This window comes from Aphis gossypii, chromosome 2 (genome assembly GCF_020184175.1).
Source record: "Aphis gossypii isolate Hap1 chromosome 2, ASM2018417v2, whole genome shotgun sequence".
NCBI lineage: Eukaryota > Metazoa > Arthropoda > Insecta > Hemiptera > Aphididae > Aphis > Aphis gossypii.
The window spans coordinates 55472990-55494129 of NC_065531.1; the positions used below are offsets into that span (position 1 = coordinate 55472990).

General features: G+C 25.1%; 1 protein-coding gene and 1 long non-coding RNA gene across 6 annotated transcripts; both read left to right on the forward strand.

The window, feature by feature from the left end:
- Positions 1–924: 924 nt before the first annotated feature.
- On the forward strand, positions 925–1851 carry LOC126549980 (uncharacterized). Its single transcript, XR_007603958.1, has 4 exons — positions 925–1018; positions 1106–1293; positions 1379–1593; positions 1672–1851. It is a non-coding gene; the product is annotated as an uncharacterized LOC126549980 (long non-coding RNA).
- A 5324-nt stretch (positions 1852–7175) lies between these two features.
- Positions 7176–20070, forward strand: LOC114130942 (uncharacterized). Of its 5 annotated transcripts, XM_050200617.1 has the most exons (10): positions 7177–8218; positions 10780–11093; positions 15159–15209; positions 15291–15381; positions 15461–15525; positions 15698–15838; positions 16118–16294; positions 16436–16651; positions 16730–16783; positions 19964–20070. In XM_050200617.1, the coding sequence occupies exons 3-10, from the start codon at positions 15189–15191 to the stop codon at positions 19973–19975; spliced, it is 777 nt and encodes a 258-aa protein (XP_050056574.1). In that variant the 5' UTR covers positions 7177–8218; positions 10780–11093; positions 15159–15188; the 3' UTR covers positions 19976–20070. The 5 variants fall into 5 exon arrangements, with proteins under 5 accessions (XP_050056573.1, XP_050056572.1, XP_050056574.1 ...); XM_050200616.1 differs by having other exon boundaries at positions 7176–8222; positions 15159–15381; XM_050200615.1 differs by having other exon boundaries at positions 7176–8218; positions 15159–15381.
- Positions 20071–21140: the final 1070 nt, after the last annotated feature.

Sequence of the window (21140 nt, forward strand, 5' to 3'; positions counted from 1 at the left end):
CCAACAATTATTTGCACTAATTATGCCGTTAAACAAAGCATATAACAATCATAATTTGAACCACAAGAATGATTTCCTAGTCATTAACATTTAACACGCACCTATGATTTATTTTTAGTTATTATAATATTTAACAGTCATTCGACCTCTGAAAAAGATACCATTTTTCAAGTTAAATAACAAATAGTTAATATTATCCATTTATTAAATTATCAGTGTTGGAGCCTAGAGTGTAATTCTACGTTCTCCTGGGGATTCTTATTAAAACAAGTAATTACAATATTATAAGAATATATAAGTCTTTAAATGCGCATAAGTTAGTGTAAAGAATAAGAAATTATTTTGATCGTATAGAAACGAAATTAGAGTGTACAGGTATTTATAGTTTTATGCGTTTTGATGGTTTCTCTTGAGTTATTAGTTGAGTCTAGATTCTAGGCTTTGTACATATTATTAAAAAAAAAATATTTATTTTGTTTTTATTTACTTATTTATATTTAATTTATGTATTCTGTTTACTAAATTTACCATTTAACTATTTAAGGACTTCACTTCTGCTTTATCAAGATCAAAGATATAGTACCTATGTATAAGTTTTCAAATTCTTTGATTAAAATTAGAGTTAAGATTTTAATTTTTTTATAGACATATCATATATGTTTATGAATTTACAAATAAGACACTTAAAACTTATGTCTTTAATTGTTTTTAAAATTAAGGTGATTATTTATTTATTTTTGTTAGGTTGTAAGTTATTATTATAATTTAAATGGAAAGTCAATGTTGAAGTGGACCAAAAAAAATTCAAAGTTCAAAATATCTTTTGAAATAGTTTATTATTCAGGTTATATGCGCCATCTGATAGGCAAAATTAATTGTCATGTTGCTAAGTGGATTATATTTTGTATCAATATTAATTATTATACTACCAAATTTATTTTAAAAAAGGTCTAATAAACAGTGTTCGTTATTCATCTTGAATCTCGGTTTATAAAGTGTTTTAAAATGATCAATCATGGTAATAATTGACAGTGTCAATATTTATTTTTTTAACATTGTCGAGTTTGTAAATAAACATAATACATACAATTTTTAAATGTAATAGAGATGGTTGTGGGTATTTGCGTATTTACGTTACGTTTACCTGACCCCGAATTATTGAGAATCCATTTAAGGATGGAGACGCTACAAGGATCAAGACGGACAATGCACATGGTTCAGTTTTTATTTAACATAATTAGAATCAAATAAAACTCTTACAATTGGTTTGTAAACTTCTGGGCGTATAGATGTGTAAGTGCTGTAAAAGGGTAGCATTAGATTAATGGTATAGACTCGTGTGTCCTTCCTTATACGTATTCATTAATTATATTTATAGATTGCACGTGTGGCCTTGTGGTTTGAATTAAGTGACATCAAACTATAAAAATGATAAAATTAGACGTCGCACGTCGAGATATGAGTTATTAAAAAAATAAAAACACTATTTCCTTTATAGTATTTTATACAAATTCACAAGAAGATCGTATCATCTGAAATACCTAAAGAAAAACAAGAAAACACCTATTACAATATCTATCGTATATGGTACAGGTAATACAAATTATTATATTATTTTTGGATGTATAAAAGTAGGAATAATTTTTGAGAAAATCTTAAAATATGTACTAGGAAATTAAAGCAATATTGTAAAAAAAATGTCTATGAAGTTAGTCCTCAACGTTGGACATGTATCAATATTTTATTTTATTTACGAAGTATCTATAGAACTGAATTCGTTTTTCACTGAAACAGGTTCTGGAGCTCAGAAAAGTGTTTTCCGAATGTGATGATTAGTATAAAATATTTACATACCATACCAAATATATAAAATACAATTCTGTATATGTATAGATATATCATATATATTATAAAATAAATGTATTATATATTTTAAGTAATAAGTATTGAATGTATAGCGTATAATAATATATTAAGAGTAATTTATTTACGTAATAGTTTTAAAAATATTTTAGCATAATAAACAACTCTAATTTATTGTTATTTTTATATTCCCCTTCCTATTTGTAGTATATAAGACATTCCGATGTATTATCAAACGAATTTTCTTCCTTTAAACCTTCCTATATATTATTATAATTTATGTTAACTATCTATATATACAAAATAGTAAACATAAACACACGCGTAGTTTAACAACATCAACAATTCAATCGCTATTTAGTATTTACTCATAAATTTGCCTGATATGTATTTGTCTATTGCCTATTATACAACCATTAACTACTCTGCAATTTATATGCCTACCTATTATAATATATTTCAATATATGATTAATTCACTAAAGCGTATAAAAGTTAATATATTATCACATATGGTACCTACGTAACATAATATTAAAGTATAATAATATGTGATATGGGTATATGGCCATCGCCAGTTTATCTCAATGCCGTTTATGTTAGCAATAGTAATATTCCGCTTTTCTATATAAGATTATTATTATTAGGTAATAAATTTAATATTATTATTATAGAATATCCGGCATTTTTATTTAAGTATTGAATAAATTAAAAAATACATATTTCAACTAATTATTTCCAAATATTAACTATGTATTTTAATATTTTATAAATTAATATTTGCACTTTAGTTAATGTATTGAAAATTGTTAAATACAATATTATAATGTAGATTGTAGAATATATATTTTTTAAATTTACCATTAACGAATATATGTGGGGAAAATATTTTATCAAAAATATATTAATTGAGAAGTATATAAAAATGTGGATAGGTATACTCTGATTAGGAGTTAGTGAAGCTATGAGTACCTACATTGGTTTTATAATTTTGTTTTTTGTTTTGATGGGGGGGGGGGGTATGTTTACAACATAAGTATGTACATAAAATATATATAAATATCATTTTATATACAAAAAATGATTCTGTTTTCAATTGTAATAATAGTTATGATTGTTATGAATAACTAATTGGATTTATTTAGTATTTGTACTTTACAGAAGTCAAATTCTCTGTAATTTTCTAGATAATCGGACAAAATAAACACAAAACTATAGACAACGACTGCGTTAGTTCAAAATATAGGTGAAGGTTTGAGGTGGATAGAATAAAGTATGGAAGGTAACATCAAGCAAGTAGTGAAACAGGAATTTTCACGAAAAACTAATTTTCGACAAAATTGATTTTGTTTCTTTAGCGTAATTAACAAAAAAATGAATAATCTAAGATAATTTATATTTTTATGTTTGTCTTTCCTATACACAATACAATTTAAAAATATTTTTAATTTTTTTGAGTTATTATAATTTTTTTTTAAATGCCAATCAAAATTGACTGCTAGTTAAAAATGCTAGAATATTTAGTGACAGGTTTCTCATAATTTTCCATTTAACCATTAAAAATATTGGAAATTTATAGTTATACATTTTTTTGTGGTTAGAAATTCATGAAAATGTTTTTTTTATATATATTAAAGATTTTAAAATGTAATACAATATTCCACATTAATTTATCTACCTTTAATACAAAATATACAATGTTTAATATAATGAAGAGCAATTTTCCTTATCGTTACAGTTGCCATGGTAACAAAATAACAACAACTATGTAATTAATGTTATAAAGTTATAATTCCATGTTATAGTACCTATGTTGCTCTTAGCATGAACTAAGATAGATGAACTATCTTAATTCATGCTCTTAGTAACCAATGAATAATATAATTACGTTACCATAGAAACTGGGTTGATTCATTTATATTAATCATAATTTTAAAAACATAAATATATATAATATTCTGATGTGCAGCAGAGAAAAGTCCACATCATATGATTTAAAATTTTATAAAGCTTTATAAGTACATCGTATCATAGAAAAATTATATGAAAATATAAAGACACAAGACACGTACTGAATAATAAAATAGATATACATATGTAGATTTTTATTACAATTATCTTTATTATCTTTGTTTTTTATTTTTTAGGGACTTGGATTTTTGCCAACCATATTTTTTATTGGCATTTTCTAGATATAATTAAGGAAACATTGCAGTGTGTTTTAGAACAATAATAATATGGAATATCGCCGAGTTTAATGTTAAAGGCCACGAAATACCGTTTTTTTGAAAAAATCACATTATGTACAATACCTAGCGAAGGAGTAAGTTTTCAAATTCAAAATTTCTTATATTTAATCTATAATGCGATGACTTATGAATGTGCATGCATAAAAACGTAAAAAATGTCAAATTTATTTTTCTCATCAGGCCCACAGCCATTTTTGCTCAGTTTTTTCTAAAAAAAAACTAGTTTTACGTATTTTTCACAGTGTAAATAAAGAGACATCATTTTATAAACGTACTATAATAGTAGTATACAATATAAATTATACACCTTAATAAAATATGCTCCCTCCTGTGTAATTTTAGACATTTAAGATTTTTTACTTTTTAATTTTTTTTCGACAAATGATGATAACAGTCTACTATTTTCTGCTCTTACGACATATAATCTAGACTTGACGTACTTTAAATACACAAACAATTGGTACATGTAAATGAAAATAATATATAATATATTTAGGTAATTATTATATAAGTATAATTATAATTTTTTTAAAACTTATATCTTAAACTATTTGCTTTTTATTATATTGGAAATTTGGAAAATGTTCTGCATAGTTCAATGCTGGGTGAACGCCCCCCCCCCCAAAAAAATGCTATGTTTTTAGTAGAATTAGTTCAAACCATCAATTTTTTTTTTATAAAAGAAATTTCTTGAAATGAGACACTGCTGAATGAAATAAAGTTTTTTGTACGTATACTGAACTGACCTCGTGTTGTTTTATTATGACATATTTTTTACGGATCTATAGTTATAAACATAAATCTAACCGTTATGCTAATATATATTTGTATACATTTCAAGTTCAAATTTTCAACTACAATAAATCTGTGTAATCCATACATTAATAATTTTATTCTATAGAATAACGTGCATGCATATGTTAACATGATTAATAATAATTCAATTTTAGTAGTTTCTGTTTTTTGTTATTGTCAAAAATAAATTTCTGAAGTTTAGTTCGTTTAAGAAAAACATAATAATTTGACTACTTCGTGTTGGGCCAAGTGAATAATATTATAATAGCGAGCTTATATAATTTAAATATGATTGTTTAGTACACTGTTCATTAAAAAGTAAAATAATATAATAATATTAAAATGTGTGTGCATCAATTTATTTAAATTTTTTATTTTCATTGTATTTTATCGTATAATTTATTACTACCGTGTTTAGGTACAAATAGTATGTAGTATCACTGTAATCAATAGACAGTTTCTTTGTGTATTATCGTTATTATTATTACATAATATAATAATATTATATTGAGCGGATAGGAGAAAATAACTATGCGTGTTAAAACCTCAAGCGTTTTCTGCATTATTATTCAAGGTGTTCAACATTTAATCGTCAGAGGAACAAAATCCGCATTTGAAAATTGATATTACCTAAATATTATAACCATACCTATAGGTTTCGCTGTAGAATAGGTGTAATATATTATGCTTGCAAAAGTATCATTATAAATATTTGTTGATGGCTGATGACAATAGTAATAATAATAATAATATAACTTAAAAACTATATTATACATCATTTGTACAGTAATTTCAAAGATATAACGTAACTATGCGGATAGTAAAAATAAAAAAAATTTGAAAAACTCAAATACTGGAATTGTGTGTGTAACTGATCTATAAGACTTAATAGTTTTAAATCATCGATCGATATCGATTATTATAGTTTCAAATAAGATTTTTGGATACATTTCTATTTTTTATATTTTAAACTAACATGTTTATTGAATACCTATGTTAAATTACTGTAAACGCAGGTAAATTTGGCACAAACGGGTGGTAAAAAAACTTTCTTTTTTTATTTCGAAGCAGATGGGCTGTATCCAAAATGAATTATTTTTTCATATCACAAATAAATAATTCCCGTGTACTTGGATTAATAAATGTTGTTAAATTTCATTCTTAATAATTACCTATTCGAAGCCTCATTAGTAATTAGTCGTTACTCATTAGCAAAACAAGTGAAAACGTCCTGCTCGTATTCATTGTTTTGTTGACATATTATTATCATTTAAATTAACTACATTTCGTATATTTTTTATTACAGGAAGCCAACGATAATATTAAACCATGTGAAGTTCAAATATGTATTTACCGTTCGGTAGTAAGTAGGTAGTATTACTAAATTCTATTGGCCACATAATTACGTTGTCACGCTGGCCAAGTTTAAATGATGTATATAATAATATTATAGTAAGTTTACTTCTGCGTATAGAAATCATATAAAAGGGCAAATTGGGTTTTTCTTAACTTGTTCATTGATTATTATATAACGATACCAATATCACATATCTGTAATTATATTAACTATGCAGTACGCGTTATCGTGTATTTAAATTTTAAACAAGCCAGAGGGTACATTATACAGCCAAATTAACTTTAAGAAAAATATATTAAAATGAAAACTATCATCGCCGATGCGTCACTAGTATGAATTGTGAATACTCTAATAGTTGTCGGGTTCGAGGAGCGCTTAGTAGAAACAGTGATGTTGATGACCTTCCGCAGTGGTCTGGAGTTAGGTTAGTGGCCGTAGATTGGAGTGCTTAGCGCGTTTCAAGTATATATGTATGTGAAACAATATGTAGTGTTATATACGTTGATTGCTTTCGACGTACATAAATAAACACACACAATTAAAATACAGCACTTCCTCATACTGTTTTATTCTACAATGCATGAAGATGATCAAGTAATATCTGCAGAAGAAGCTAACTTTTTGTCCACTTTTATAAATCCCGTTCTCTTGTAAATTATAACTTAGTTTTTATTTTGTTATGTATTCTATTATTTAGTATATTAAAACTTACTGACTAAGATTAAATACTAATGTTTTATATTACATATAAATGTTTTCATTCAATTATAGTCAATATAGTCTTAATTCTAATGATCATGTACTGCAACAGGTAACACTATATATTATTTAACCTGACTTTATGTATATTATATTGTGAATACATCAATATATATATATATATATATACATAATCCCAAAGTTTACTTAAAAACTAGAAATCAGTATTAGAATAATAAACACATAATTTAAAGGGGAAAGAGGTGGCATACTTGGTGAGTCACTCTGTATATAATACAAACACCGCGCACCGCTGCATTAAATCCATGTGGTTAAGATGAGTACAGCATACCTATTACTTATTGGTGTATAGAGCATAATATATTTTAAATAACTTAGATATGTTGTGCCATTTAAGGAGTTCAGATGCGATACAAAGTTATTTTTTACTAACCAAGTAATGTATAAAATAATTAGTTGAAGTACATATACATTACTTACATGTTTTAGTTATTTTATAAATTACCTAGGTATTTCTTAAACTATCTGATTCAACACTAACATAAATATAATGATGGTATATATATAACATAAATTTAGCTTTCTTAACACACACCTACCTAGACGGGGCTAAAATAAATTAAGCTAATCGTTGATTTTAAAAATATATTAAGTATTTTTAGTTTTATCGGAATTAAATTTGTACACGTACCGGGAAAAAGTGTATTTTTTTTATCAATTTATATCGATTATTACTGTCGACCTCAGCGAGTCGAAATAATGACATACCTATCTATGTATTACATATTTTGTATAATTATGTACATTCTTAGTCGTTCCCGTGAAGCCGTCGCACTCCGGACCCTTCGGGGTCGTTGATCGTCCCAAATGTGTTACAAGGGCGATTCGAGTTGTATAATAAATATTATATGTATTTTTTTTTTATTGCAATACGCACACTGCTGGTATCATATTATAGAGTATGAGCGTTTGGAAACCGTACAGATTTTCCCACATTGCGAGCACGTCGGCCCCTACTGAGAAGAAAGCGAACATAATAAGAGGGAACTAATGGAGTTGGCGGCGGTGGAAAATGCGTGCAGGCGTTATAAGGAGTCAATGGCGGCGGTTCGTATCAGTGGCGGCGACCTTCGGAGGACGCGATATCTGAATTATTATAATATTGTGCAGCCGGTCAATTCGTCACACGGTCCACAATCGTATCATATCATTACAATATTGACTATTTACCGGCAGTAGGTACCTATATATATATATATATTATTATTTATTATTATATAGTTATATTGACTCATATATAGATTATATTCACGTTCCTAACCAATGTATATCTAATATATAATTTCCAATGCCACCTGTACCGATATATAGGTTAAAACGTTAGGCATAAAATATAAATAAACACGATATGACGTGGCTTGTGTTGAACATACGGTTATCTGTAGAAGCATTATTTGTTGTGCAATATATTTATATGTATCCCCAATAGGTTTTATGCAACAGTGACGATAGCGCGGAATCTCGGTGTCGGATCCACAAACTGGGTAAAGGGTAAACGGCTGTAGAATTGATTAGTATTGATATGTCCTTACTTAATGTATTCATGGTAATAATTAGAAAATGTAATGCTCAATAAACAATAATTGCTTCTGAAGAGAAAACCTTTTCATAATAACTCGCCATTAAACCATAAGTTTTAAAAGAACATAATGACTGTAATAAAGCCTTTTCTCCACCCCTGAATACTGGGTCTGGTGATGGTAATATTGGTTTATTATAATGTTGTAGTGGACTGTGGTCTAAAAGTGGCCTCGAGAACTTTTTCTAGTCAAATCACGTTTCTTCACCTAATCTAGCGTAAATCTATTTTTATCGTTTTTGTACACAATCAAATTATAAAAAAAAACTGATTAGATTTTTTTTATTTAAAACATTAAATACGATTTAAATAGTTAACGTATCAAACTCATCATCTAAATTTAATCATGAATATCTGTGAAATGAACACTGTTTGTGTTATTAGGAATGTATTTGTGGGTGTTTTGTACATAAATATAAATTTACTGTATTGTATGGCATTATGGCAAGAATAGCTGCAGTGTCATAATAAGGGGTGCTGAATTATTCATGTTCTAAACTTTATTGTTAAAAATTATTCAAACGCAGTAATTTTTTTTCAAAGAATTGTAAATAAAATAGTCTACATAATATTATTTTATCGATTCATCCAAGTTTTAAGTGATTTCTCGTGAATCAACATTACGTAGATGGACTATTCCATAATACACTTTGTTTGATTTTGAGATATTTTACTTAAAGATGTATAACTAAATTCTAATATAATATATTAATAAAGATAGACAATTATTTTTAGTATAATTACGTATAGTACGATTCGTAAGAAGAGTATACGACTGAATGAATGTTCTGAAAATGGCATTTAAACACATAAAAAAAAATCACATATAAAGTCGTACTTGAAAACACAAACTATATTATTTTGTTATATTAAATGTTAATATATGTATTCCATGTAACATTATGATTTTTTTTACTCGTCTAATCTCTTAATAATAATTCATATTCGTCATTGTATGAATATTATAATACGAACATATTCAACTTAAAGTAAAATATCACTCTACTCTATCTACCACGTTAAATGATGATTACATCACAAAATATACTTATCGTGTAAATACCAAGTGACCAGTGAATGGATTTATGCAAATATACTAATCTTTTTTTCACACCGTATTTTTGAAACCATACTATCATCTTTACTGCATGTTTGAAGAAGGTGATACAGGTTTTGGATTCATTTAAGTGGCAGTGTAGCAGTATCTATACTAGTTGCACACTACGGCGAAAATTCCTTTTCAATTGCACTTTGCTCCCAAATTAATTTTTTTTGGTGAAAGTAAATTAAAATTCTCATTTCTTACATAAAACATAACAAGTAAAAATTACTTATACGTAAGTTGTTAAAATTATTGAAGTATAGGTAATCAAACTATAGCCTATAGAGCACTAGTTAATAATATATAATATATTTTGCTGAAAATAATCATAAGATATTCAATCATTTTTCTTCCATTGTGGATCATAATCTAGTTTTAATTATTTTAAAGTTAGGAACTTATTTTCTTATTAAGTAACTAGATACTGGAAGAGTTAAAATTAATTTAACAATATTAAGATTATAATTCAAAAATTCAAAAATGTGTTAAAATTAAGTTTTACTTTGGTATAATATTATATAGTTAATAATTCTTAAATAATATTGTTCCTCAAATATTAAATTCTAAGAGGAGCAATGAAATATGAATGTATTCATTTTACTATATGATGTGTTTATTTGTATATTTATACAGGATTAGTAGTTGAAAAATGTTAAGATTTTAAACTTTCAAAGTTATTTTAGATAGAAAATTAGATCTAGTTTATACTTTAAAGATGTTAGTTTTTAAATTCATTCGCTTTCCCCATCAAATAAAAATATATGCTATGGTTAGAAATACGTTATTTTCCAATAGATACTTTCCTATTAAAAATTAAAATTTTCAACAAAACCGATTTTATTTATTTTTTTTTTTATGTAACTCGAAAACCATTAACTGTAGAAACTTGAAATTTTAACCAAGTGTTTATAATACCATTTATATAGGGTGGGGTACAGGAATGGCAGATTTTAAAATTAGATTTTCTTTAGTAAATAAGATAGTAATTAAGATAAGAATTCTCATATAATGATATTATTTTAAAAACAACATGTTATCGCCTATTTATTATTCAGACATTTAGTAAATATCAAACAGTAGAATGGTGAGCGTTGAGGAACGGCGCTAATGTTTAATACGTTTTCATTTTAATCTGAAACGTCATGATTCGGTACTGTAAGTTAAGGCTATTAAAATATGGACTACCAACTTTGAAAAAACGAGTTCTGTACTAAAAATGAAGCCTGTACGAAAAAATATCATTCATACACCTGAAAATGTCGCTGCTGTCAAGGCCGCCTCATTGAGTCCTGCAAGACGTTCTACACACAAAAATGTGATTGTTAAATTTATCCATCATCTCGAGGACATCATTTTTAAAAAATAAATGGTAAGTTATGTACTTAATGATAATAAATAATAATTAATTTTTATTCGTTTTTTTATTTTATTATCTATCTTTGAAAACCGGCCGTTTTATGTTCCACCCTGTATTTACGATATAGTTTTCAAAATATTTTAATTATTTTTGAGCACGAGGAATTACCATTTTTTTAGTTTTTTTTTTTATATTAATGTCAAAAACTTATTCGTTTGGTCAAAAATTCTTGAAAATTGAATATATAATCTCAAAAAAATTATTCTTATACATATTCTTATCATGTACCTATTGTACCTGTAAAAAAATATTGAGAATACATAGGCACAATTATTTTTTATATGCATTTGAAATAAGAATTTTGTTGAAATTCATAAAAGTTGCAAATTATTTTGTAGTTGAAAATTCATAAATATTTTTCTTTTTGCATCTAGGTTTTGGAAATATAATACAAGATTCTTAATTAATAGTTCATACTGAAATCATAAAATCTAAAAAATGTATTAAGATGATTATATTTTATTTTATAAACATTTTAAGTGAAAATTTGAATAAAATTAAATATACAAACAATGTATAATAACGTGCTGAAAAATTACTTATGTCGATTTTCGACATTTTTAATATTTTATTGTGTGAGCGTAATCTAAAATATTATAAGAGTTCATGAAAAAAAAAAACGTTTGCGATTTTTGTGTTTTCGCTACGTTTCCACATCGAAAGGAACGAATTTGAAGTATATCGAAAATTGTGCCGATTTAGAGGTGTTTTTTTTTTATGTTTTTCGCGTAACAATTATTATTATAACCAACGCAATACTTAGCGTGTAACCGTTGTAACATTATCAATAATTGTATATAATTTACGTGTATCCGACTACCCTATAGTGTCTTGAGCTACATGAAACACTTGACCTAGAAACCTTGGTCTACATCGGTCGTGGGTTTTCCACTATACTTTTAATATTATGTACCTAATTGTATGATTTATAATTTGTAATGTAGATACTTGTATACAGGGTGATTCAAAATTTATGCTACAGCCGTTTTATCATATCATAAATATTCAAAATAAATAAAAATGTATGATACGAAAGTTTTTTTTTATTTAGAAAAAAATCTAAAATTATTTGTAAGTTTAATATATATATTTTATTTTAGGGGGGGGGGGGTGTGGGTTGGAGATCAACTTTGGAAAATCAAATATAGGAACCTATACTGTTTTTGCAAACATAATTTAAAGACATTTTTTTAAAATAAATTTCAGTGATTGAACAACATTCATTAATGCACAACTCTATGCTCTAGAATGAAGTGTTTAGAAATTGTATTATTCTTTATTTTTAATCCAGCGCCACGGTCGTGGCGCGAGCTAAGTAAAAAAAATAAAAGCGGCGGCACGACAGTGTATATTATCTCGAAGCAGGAGTTTCACATTAAAACCGTGTAAATTTCGGTGTTTTTTGTCAAATGAGATAATTAATTATCTACTGAATCAATTTATACCTAGTAAATTGCAAAACATGAGGAAAATCATGCAGATGATCCTTTTGTAAAAATCATAAAAATCGTACTGTTAGAAATTAAGTTATCAAAGGAAACGTGAAACATTTTTAATGAAAAATTATATTGAAATCTGGAATCACGGCGGCCGCTTCTCGCGTTGTCGTGCCGACCGGGAATAAACACTAATATATGATATGTTAATAAACATTAATATAATTAATATTAATTAATATATTTATTATTATTTAGGTATAAATGATAAAAATTGGTGATATCAAAACAAAAACCCTCCGTCTAACTCCGTGTAAAAATTAGCTAAGTAAAAAAAAAAGAAAAAAATCAAAAAAAAATCATTGTATAACCAAAACTTTTTTCGCTTCATATAGAATTTATAAAACCAGTAATTTCAAAGCACTATAAAGATGTGATATCATAAATAAATGCTAATTAACTGAATTTAAGTATATTTAGTCTGTTTCGATAATTTATTTACTTGGCGAGGAAATTTTTTACTTCATACGATACAATGATACAATATAAGAACCGTGGCGCTGGATGAATAATTAGACAATAAGACATTATAAATTAAAAATATTACAGTTAACATTTCTATACTAATCAAAATAATACTCTACAACCAATAATAACACTTTACACTGTATACTCTATATTAATACTAAAATTTCCTCGCCAAGTAAATAAATTATCGAAACAGACTAAATATACTTAAATTCAGTTTAATTAGCATTTATTTATGATATCACATCTTTATAGTGCTTTGAAATTACTGGTTTTATAAATTCTATATGAAGCGAAAAAAGTTTTGGTTATGCAATGATTTTTTTTTTTGATTTTTTTCTTCTTTTTTTTACTTAGCTAATTTTTACACGGAGTTAGACGGAGGGTTTTTGTTTTGATATTAATAATAAAATTATGATTAATGGGTTAATGGGTTGTAACACAAATGTTTATTCACTCTGTATATATCTAAATAATATATATTATTATGTACTTATTTAGGTAGGTATACATGCCTTATGTATGTTCGTGTGTCTAGTTTCACATGTTATATTATTCTGTATTCATTTATTTCTACGTGTACGACTTTATTATACATTATACAATATTATAATTATTATAAAGGTACCCATTATATACTGTACAGTCGTACAGATAAACACTTTGATACAATAAGTCGTGTTCGGCCGGCTTCGTTTGGTGGTTTGGTTGCAGAATCGTAACATTCGATATGGCCCAAAAAAAAAAATATATAATATAATATATCTTGAAACCTATGTATAATATTATAATAATAATAATAATATATTTTTATTTGTGGTCAGTCAAGTGTACAGCAAAATGTTATGGTTATAACTTATTTTTGGCTGAATTTATTTCGTAATTCAGGTATACCTAATTAATTGGAATTGCGTAAAAAAGTGGCTAATCCAGAAGTGAGTTTTTGGCTATTATTGCTCTTTATTTTATTCTCTTCTATTGCATATTGAATCGGCAATAATTAGTGATAGTAATTCAGTTGTTAAATTATTCAATTTACAACAGCTTATTTAATTATATTGCTCTAATTGGATATTATTATATCTTAGTCCGTGGTCTGCAACAATCAATTACAATACTAAAACTTATTATGTCTAAATTATTTGATCAATACAAAAACACTCAAGATTTAGCGTGTATGCGTGTAGGTACCCAAGATTTTGATCAAGATATAGCTTTAATTGACAAAAATATTAATTCAGTTTGTTGTTTGAAACAAATCCTCTTGATCAACATTATGATAGTAGGTATTGTGTGTACTATCATTCAGACTTTTAAAAATGGTATATGATGCTCAAACTATTTTTAAAATAATGAATATATTTACAATTCAACAATTCAAATTCAAATCTTACAACACTGTATGTCAAGTATACATTTTGTTTCCTTATTCCATAATAGTTTAATACATCTCGATGGGTATTACAATTGTTGATCAGTGCATGGCGGTTTACTGTTTAGCCGCCCCCGATTGGTTGTATCCTAATCAGCAACTCAACTGATAATATTTGCACATTAATGAGTGATAACCGTTTTTTGAAAATCTTCATGATGATATTAATATGTTACAATATAATATTATTATATACTAGGTTTGATTAGTTATTTTATTACTTATTAGTGTTATTACCTACATTAAGATTAATAAATAATTTTGTTGTTTAAACTTATTTTGATAAATTAGTCGTAAACATCATTTTAGATTCCGATTTTAACCTTTTATTTTGTATCTTGTAATAATCTACTGAACAAGTAAGTAATATGTCATAAAAGTTTAGTACCTATTTGTTTTGTTTTTATTTAGTCTTTAAATTCAATAATACCTTTGTCGAATATTTTAATCTAAAATAATTTACAAACATAGCCAATATTTGAATTAAATATTAATTGTTCTTTCATGTAGACAATTATAAGCTGACAGGCATTAATTGTGTCTTTTTGTTCGGTTGTCACTGCGTAGTATAGTTTTGAATTAAATAATTATGTACTTAACATAATTTTTATTATTTTTCAGTTCATCACCTATACTTCATAATTTTACGTTATGAAGGCTTTTTTGGAATGGGTACGTGATCGTTTCACCAAAGTCGATTTGATGTACTTAGTTGATATTGATGACGAAAATCTTCAATTATTGATATTTCAGAATGGACCTAGCAGAGATGAATTTATAAAGGTTTTGGTGTATAAATTGTTGTTGGATATTGATCCTGAGTTTGAATATTCAAAAACATATGGTATTAATTAATTATTAATTAAATAATGTGTGAGTTGGAGGTATACATTGTTACTAATGTTATGTATGATTTCTTTTAGATTTAGAATATATACTTGTGTCATTTGGGTTGTTGAGTAAAAAAACTGCACAAAATTTTTTAGAAGTAAGTGAGGTTACTTAGTAGATGAATTATCTTTTAAGGGTATTTTAATTGTTAATAAAAAAATATTGAGTATAGGAATTAGGGAATTTTTTTTTCTTGAGATACCTTCCTAGTCAATTATTTTTTTTTAACATTCATTTTTAATTATTACAAAATATATTTTTATTTTTAGGGTAATATGTCAACAAAGTTACATATAGCTACATGGAAAATAATTATTGAATCATTGATACCAACTACAACAGCCACCACTCAATATCCAAGATATGATGAACTAATGAATGATATTTATGAAAAGAGTAATTATTTTCGAGTAAGAGCTAATATAAATTTGTTATATTACTTATTAGTATTTTTTGTTCAAAGTGTAGAGCAGATTAACATGTAAAATGTTTTGGTATGTTAAATTTAAAATAAAAATGAAATGTGTAGATACATTACTTATACATATAAATTCTATATAATATGTATTCGGATACATATCTTAATCGTATTTCACTTAATACAATGTTTTTTGGTGCTTGTTTATTATTTTAGATTATTTTAATATTTAATAAAACTTAATCATTGTTTTTTTACTATGTGTTTTTAGTCTGCTGAAAATAAAAATTATCTTCCTCCTGAACTTATTTCAAAGTTGAAAATTGACACTGTATTAAATGAAAACAGTGAGAGTATTGATGAAATTTCAGACCAGTTAATCAAGTTTATTAATAAACCAATAAAACATGATGGAAATAATGATCTTAAATCTCCCTCAAATTCTGAGGTAAGTAATGAAAATGAAACAAATATGTAAATAATCAAAATATATATTGTAGGTATATTGTATATTGCTAATAAATAATAACAACTTTTGATTAAATTCAAGCACAAAAAAATATATATTAAATATATTTTACTATTCTAGAAACAACCATCCGATTCAAACTCAGAATTTATGGACTTAATATCAATAAAAAAAGAAGTTGATTATTGTATTAAGATTTCTAACGACAAAAAGATTACTCCATTAAATAATGAAGGCTCAATCAAAATGACCCCACAAGAATTTTTTGAACTAACAGAAAAACAAAATTTGATTCATACTAATAATTTAGAATCAAAATTAGAATACATCCATAAGGTTAATTTCAATTTATTTAAACTTAATATATTATTATGTTAATGATATTATTTGTTAAAATTATTTTTTGTTTTTTAGCTTGTAAAAGCTGAACAAGATTTACAGATTTTAGCTGATTCATTAATAGAACAGGTATAATGTTATGAATTACTAAATATATTTTTATAATATAATAATTTTAGTATGATAAGCTAAGGAATATTGAAAAGTATTAAAAATATTTAATTTAAAATTTTACTTTTGTTTGAAATACATTTTTACTTTATTTCACTATTGATTTACATTATTATTCAATAATATGTTCTGTGTCCTAGTGGTCTATCCATAGTATATTAATCAAAAGGTAGTGATATTTTGCTTAGCTACTGTAATATACGTTTATTCTATTATCATGTTATCTTTACCAAGCTCATAAAAATCAACTATAATTTATAAGTATTTTACTCAATTATAGTAAAGCTGCATATTTTTTCATAAAAATGATTAATGAATTATAGTAATGTACCTTCTAACATTTAATTGGATAAAAATATTATTAATTTAACAAGTCTAGTATTGATTGATTAAGATATATTCAAAAATTATTTCTTAGTTTTACAGTTAATAAGGTATTTTTTATTTCCTTATAACAAGGGTGGCCAACAGGTCGATCGCGATACCATTTATCATTTTCTTAATTTTTTTTTCAGAAAACAAATAAAATATTTTTTATTGTAAATTAGTGTATCTTTATATATCTCACTATATAAAAATTAGATTTAGAAAAAGGCAATAAATAATTCTGAAAAATGAGTCTATAAACTGATATCTGTTAATTATACTTAATATGTGTGAACATATTACATATGATATAATTTTTTTTTTTTTGGTCGATCGTGAACCTAAAAAACCTAAAAGGTTGATCACAAGTATTTTAAAGTTGGCCACCCCTGCCATATAACACAAATTGCTATTGCTATTTTAGTTTAAAAGCATTTTCCAGTTGAAATAAATAAAAATATAAATGATTGTAACTATTTTTTTTTTTTTAATAGTTCAAAATTGTTATACAATTTTAAATTCATAAAACATGCATTAATATTTTTAAAAAATGTATAAAATAATTTTGAATTATTAAAATCATAACGAATATTAGGTGTTGATAAATGATAAATAAAATTTAATAATAATTAATATTTAATTTACGTATGTATAATGTATATGTAATTGTAATTTACGAGTATAAGTACATTTTAGTATTTCACAATTTAATTTATGTAATATGTTATGAATAATGATACATTTGTTTATAAATCTTATAATGTGAATTGTTTTTTGATTAGTTGAATGTTAAATAAAAGACAAAGTTATACATCAACTTTACAGTGACATACTTAAGGGTTAGGCTATAGAGGATGATTGGCTCTGGCGGCACTTTTATAGGGAAAGCATCAGATTTTTACATAACTTATCTTCTGTTAATGAAAATGAAAAATATCATTAATTGGTTAATATTTTTTTTACTTTTCTTTTAAAAAAGATAACGATAACGAGTGGTCGCTGAAAAGTAAGCTCCGATATGTTCTTGTTATGTGGAAAAGGTTAAATAATTTTTTTTTTTTGGATGTGGGAGGAGGGGTGAATAACATAAGTACCTACATGAAAAATGCATTATCTACTGATAATCTACATGATACAATCACTGATGAATTATAATTTATAGCATCTATATTTAATCTTGAATCAGTTATAATTTTGATATTGTGTGTTAATTCTGTTGTTTAATTAGTTTCATTGTTATATCTTCTATTAATTACCATATACATTAAACATTGAAATAGTAGAAAAATATTTCTATCAGACATAAGTTAATTGTTTTATTAATGTTGATATAATACCTATACTCTATAGTATCGCTGATGTCATTTTAATTATTATTTTGGTTATAAATAAAATATTTTATATTAGTGGTTTTTTAAACTGTGAACTGTTGTGCTATCAGGAGTTTTGGCTAGGGACTCAAAACATAAATTATAATTATTATGACGTGTAAGAATGCAGTTGTTTGGTATAAAATTGAGAGTATTAGGAAGACCCGAAGATTTCTGTATTATGAAAAAAATGTGTATTTTAAGGAAATTTGTTCATTGAATAGAATAGAATTAAATTAATTTTGTTTGATTCTCAAAAATATTTTGTTAAAAGGTAATTATTTGAAAGTTTTACTGAATATTATTATTTTACACTCGAGTCATCTCAACTTTTTTTCTCATATAGCTTATCTTATTTTTATTAAACATGAGATTTATTGTAAAGAATTGTATTAAGATAAAAGTTATTTATTTAAAACTAAAAAGAGGTCCATGCTTTGAAAAAGTTTAAAAGTCTTTTATTAGGGTCTGCATATTTTAGTATTTCAAAAGCTTAAAAACTGCTGTTTTATATTATCATTTTATAAAAAGTATTTAAAGTCTAATCATCATAATATTATTTAAAAACAATTTTTTGTCTATATGGCTATGAATTAATAAGAAAGTACTGAATATATTACATCACAATTAACTTAGAAAACGGTAATAGCCAATTTGTTTTCATCTGTTTGGTTTTTTTTAACTATTATTACTTTTAATAACTTTAAGTTTTGATTCTGGTTTATATTTATTTTAAGATTTAAAATGGCTAGTATATATTATACAATTTTTAAGTCCTAAGTAGATCTTATTATACATATAATTTGAATTATTAATAGTGTAGTGTGGTTTACGATTCTCATTATTTAATGGTTTTATATTTGCATGATATTTTCATCCAAATTGTGACAAATACATGTCAAGAAGGTTCTTCAGAAATAAAGTTTGGAATTACATGAGTTGAAATAGTGATGTGGGTAAAGTGATTTAGAATCATATGAAAAAGTTTATACCAAACTTTACTTGCTTCTTATGTTAGTAAGAAACTTTTGTACAATTTTTAGACTTTATAATACATAATATGCACATTGTGTTAATACATATAATAATGTGGTGCAATTTTTATAGCACTTGATGTTTGATTTCACATACATTTTTAAATGAAAGATTAAAATGAAAAACAATTTTGAAAGCTACCTATTAATAATTTTATCTATTCAATTAAGTTTGTAATTTTATATTTAACATCAATAACTAATTTGAAATAATTATAATTTATAGATATTTCCATGTTTTTAAAAGTCATTATAATAAAATATAACTTAAGAATAACATGTCTATTGTCTATAATTTGATAATGTTATTTAAACCCTTTTGATTTTTTACTAGATCTTCTATTTTTAATTAATATTTTTTTTTTCAGTCTGCCAGATAACAACAAATGTCAAAGAAAAACATCATTAACTCCAGTTAATTATAAGTAAATTAAATTTGTATAATAATAATAATGATAAACTAAAATCCACATTTTTTGAGTGATAAGTTTTATATTTTTTATATTTTTATTATATTATCTAATATCTAGTAAAAAAGATTTATATAATGATAAATTATTCGATACTTATTACAGCATACATATTTTTAATTATTAAGATATAATTTATCTGGATTATCAAGACAATTTTAGTAAGTTAACTTGTTTATTATTTTACATTTTTGAAAATTCCACTCCAAATATTTGTCCTTGGTAATAGTTGTGAATGGTAATATTATGTTACATTTTTACAAACAGCTTTTTTTTTATAATGGAAGTGAAATTAGTGTAAATGATATGATTACATTGACTTTATTTTCATGTATTCCTATTAAAATTTGAAGTACTGTAAACTTTATAAATTATAATAATATAATATATATATATATTATTATATTCTATTTAATGTTTAGTTCTTTACTTTTTAACTTAAGGTACAATTGTTACATTTCAAGGGTAAGTTAAACTAAATGTTAAAATGTTAACATGTTTAAGTTAAATGTTGTAAAGTATACAAAAATAAATGTTATTTTATAGTAAAAATAAAAAAATTAATTTATTGAAGGATGGACTTCTCCATGATTAATATTGTTATTAGAAAATGTCTCTTATGTTTACATAGTACTTATATCTACTAAATTCTACTCGGTATTTATTAGTTTCCAAATTACAAGTAAAATGTGATTGATTGTAAATTTTCGATTAGTGAGTTAAAAATTAAAATGTTATTCATTTAAGAACTTCATGGTTCTGTGGTTTTTTAATTTTTTGTTCGAATTCTCTGCCACACGTTTACCTAACCTATAATCATGATTAAAATAAATAAATAAATATAGTATACGTAAAAGACGTCTATATTAGGTATTATAATTTATCATGACATTATTGTGTATTGTGTCATATATATGACGCCTAAAATCCTCAAATTACCATAATGCATGTTTTTACGGCTTTATTTGGTTTTGTGCAGATGCGTGTGTATTTCTTTCATCTATGATTTATACTGGAAAGATAAAAACTATAAAATTTATAGTTTTTATCTTACTGGTTTATCACGTAGATACCC

Excerpts from the sequence above, each read along its gene's own strand:
- LOC114130942 (XM_050200616.1), top strand. The coding sequence starts at position 15,189 with ATGAAGGCTTTTTTGGAATGGGTACGTGATCGTTTCACCAAAGTCGAT. Across the intron at positions 16,295-16,435 it reads AATCTCCCTCAAATTCTGAG|AAACAACCATCCGATTCAAA; the intron begins GTAAGTAATGAA and ends TTACTATTCTAG. Across the intron at positions 16,652-16,729 it reads AATTAGAATACATCCATAAG|CTTGTAAAAGCTGAACAAGA; the intron begins GTTAATTTCAAT and ends TTTGTTTTTTAG.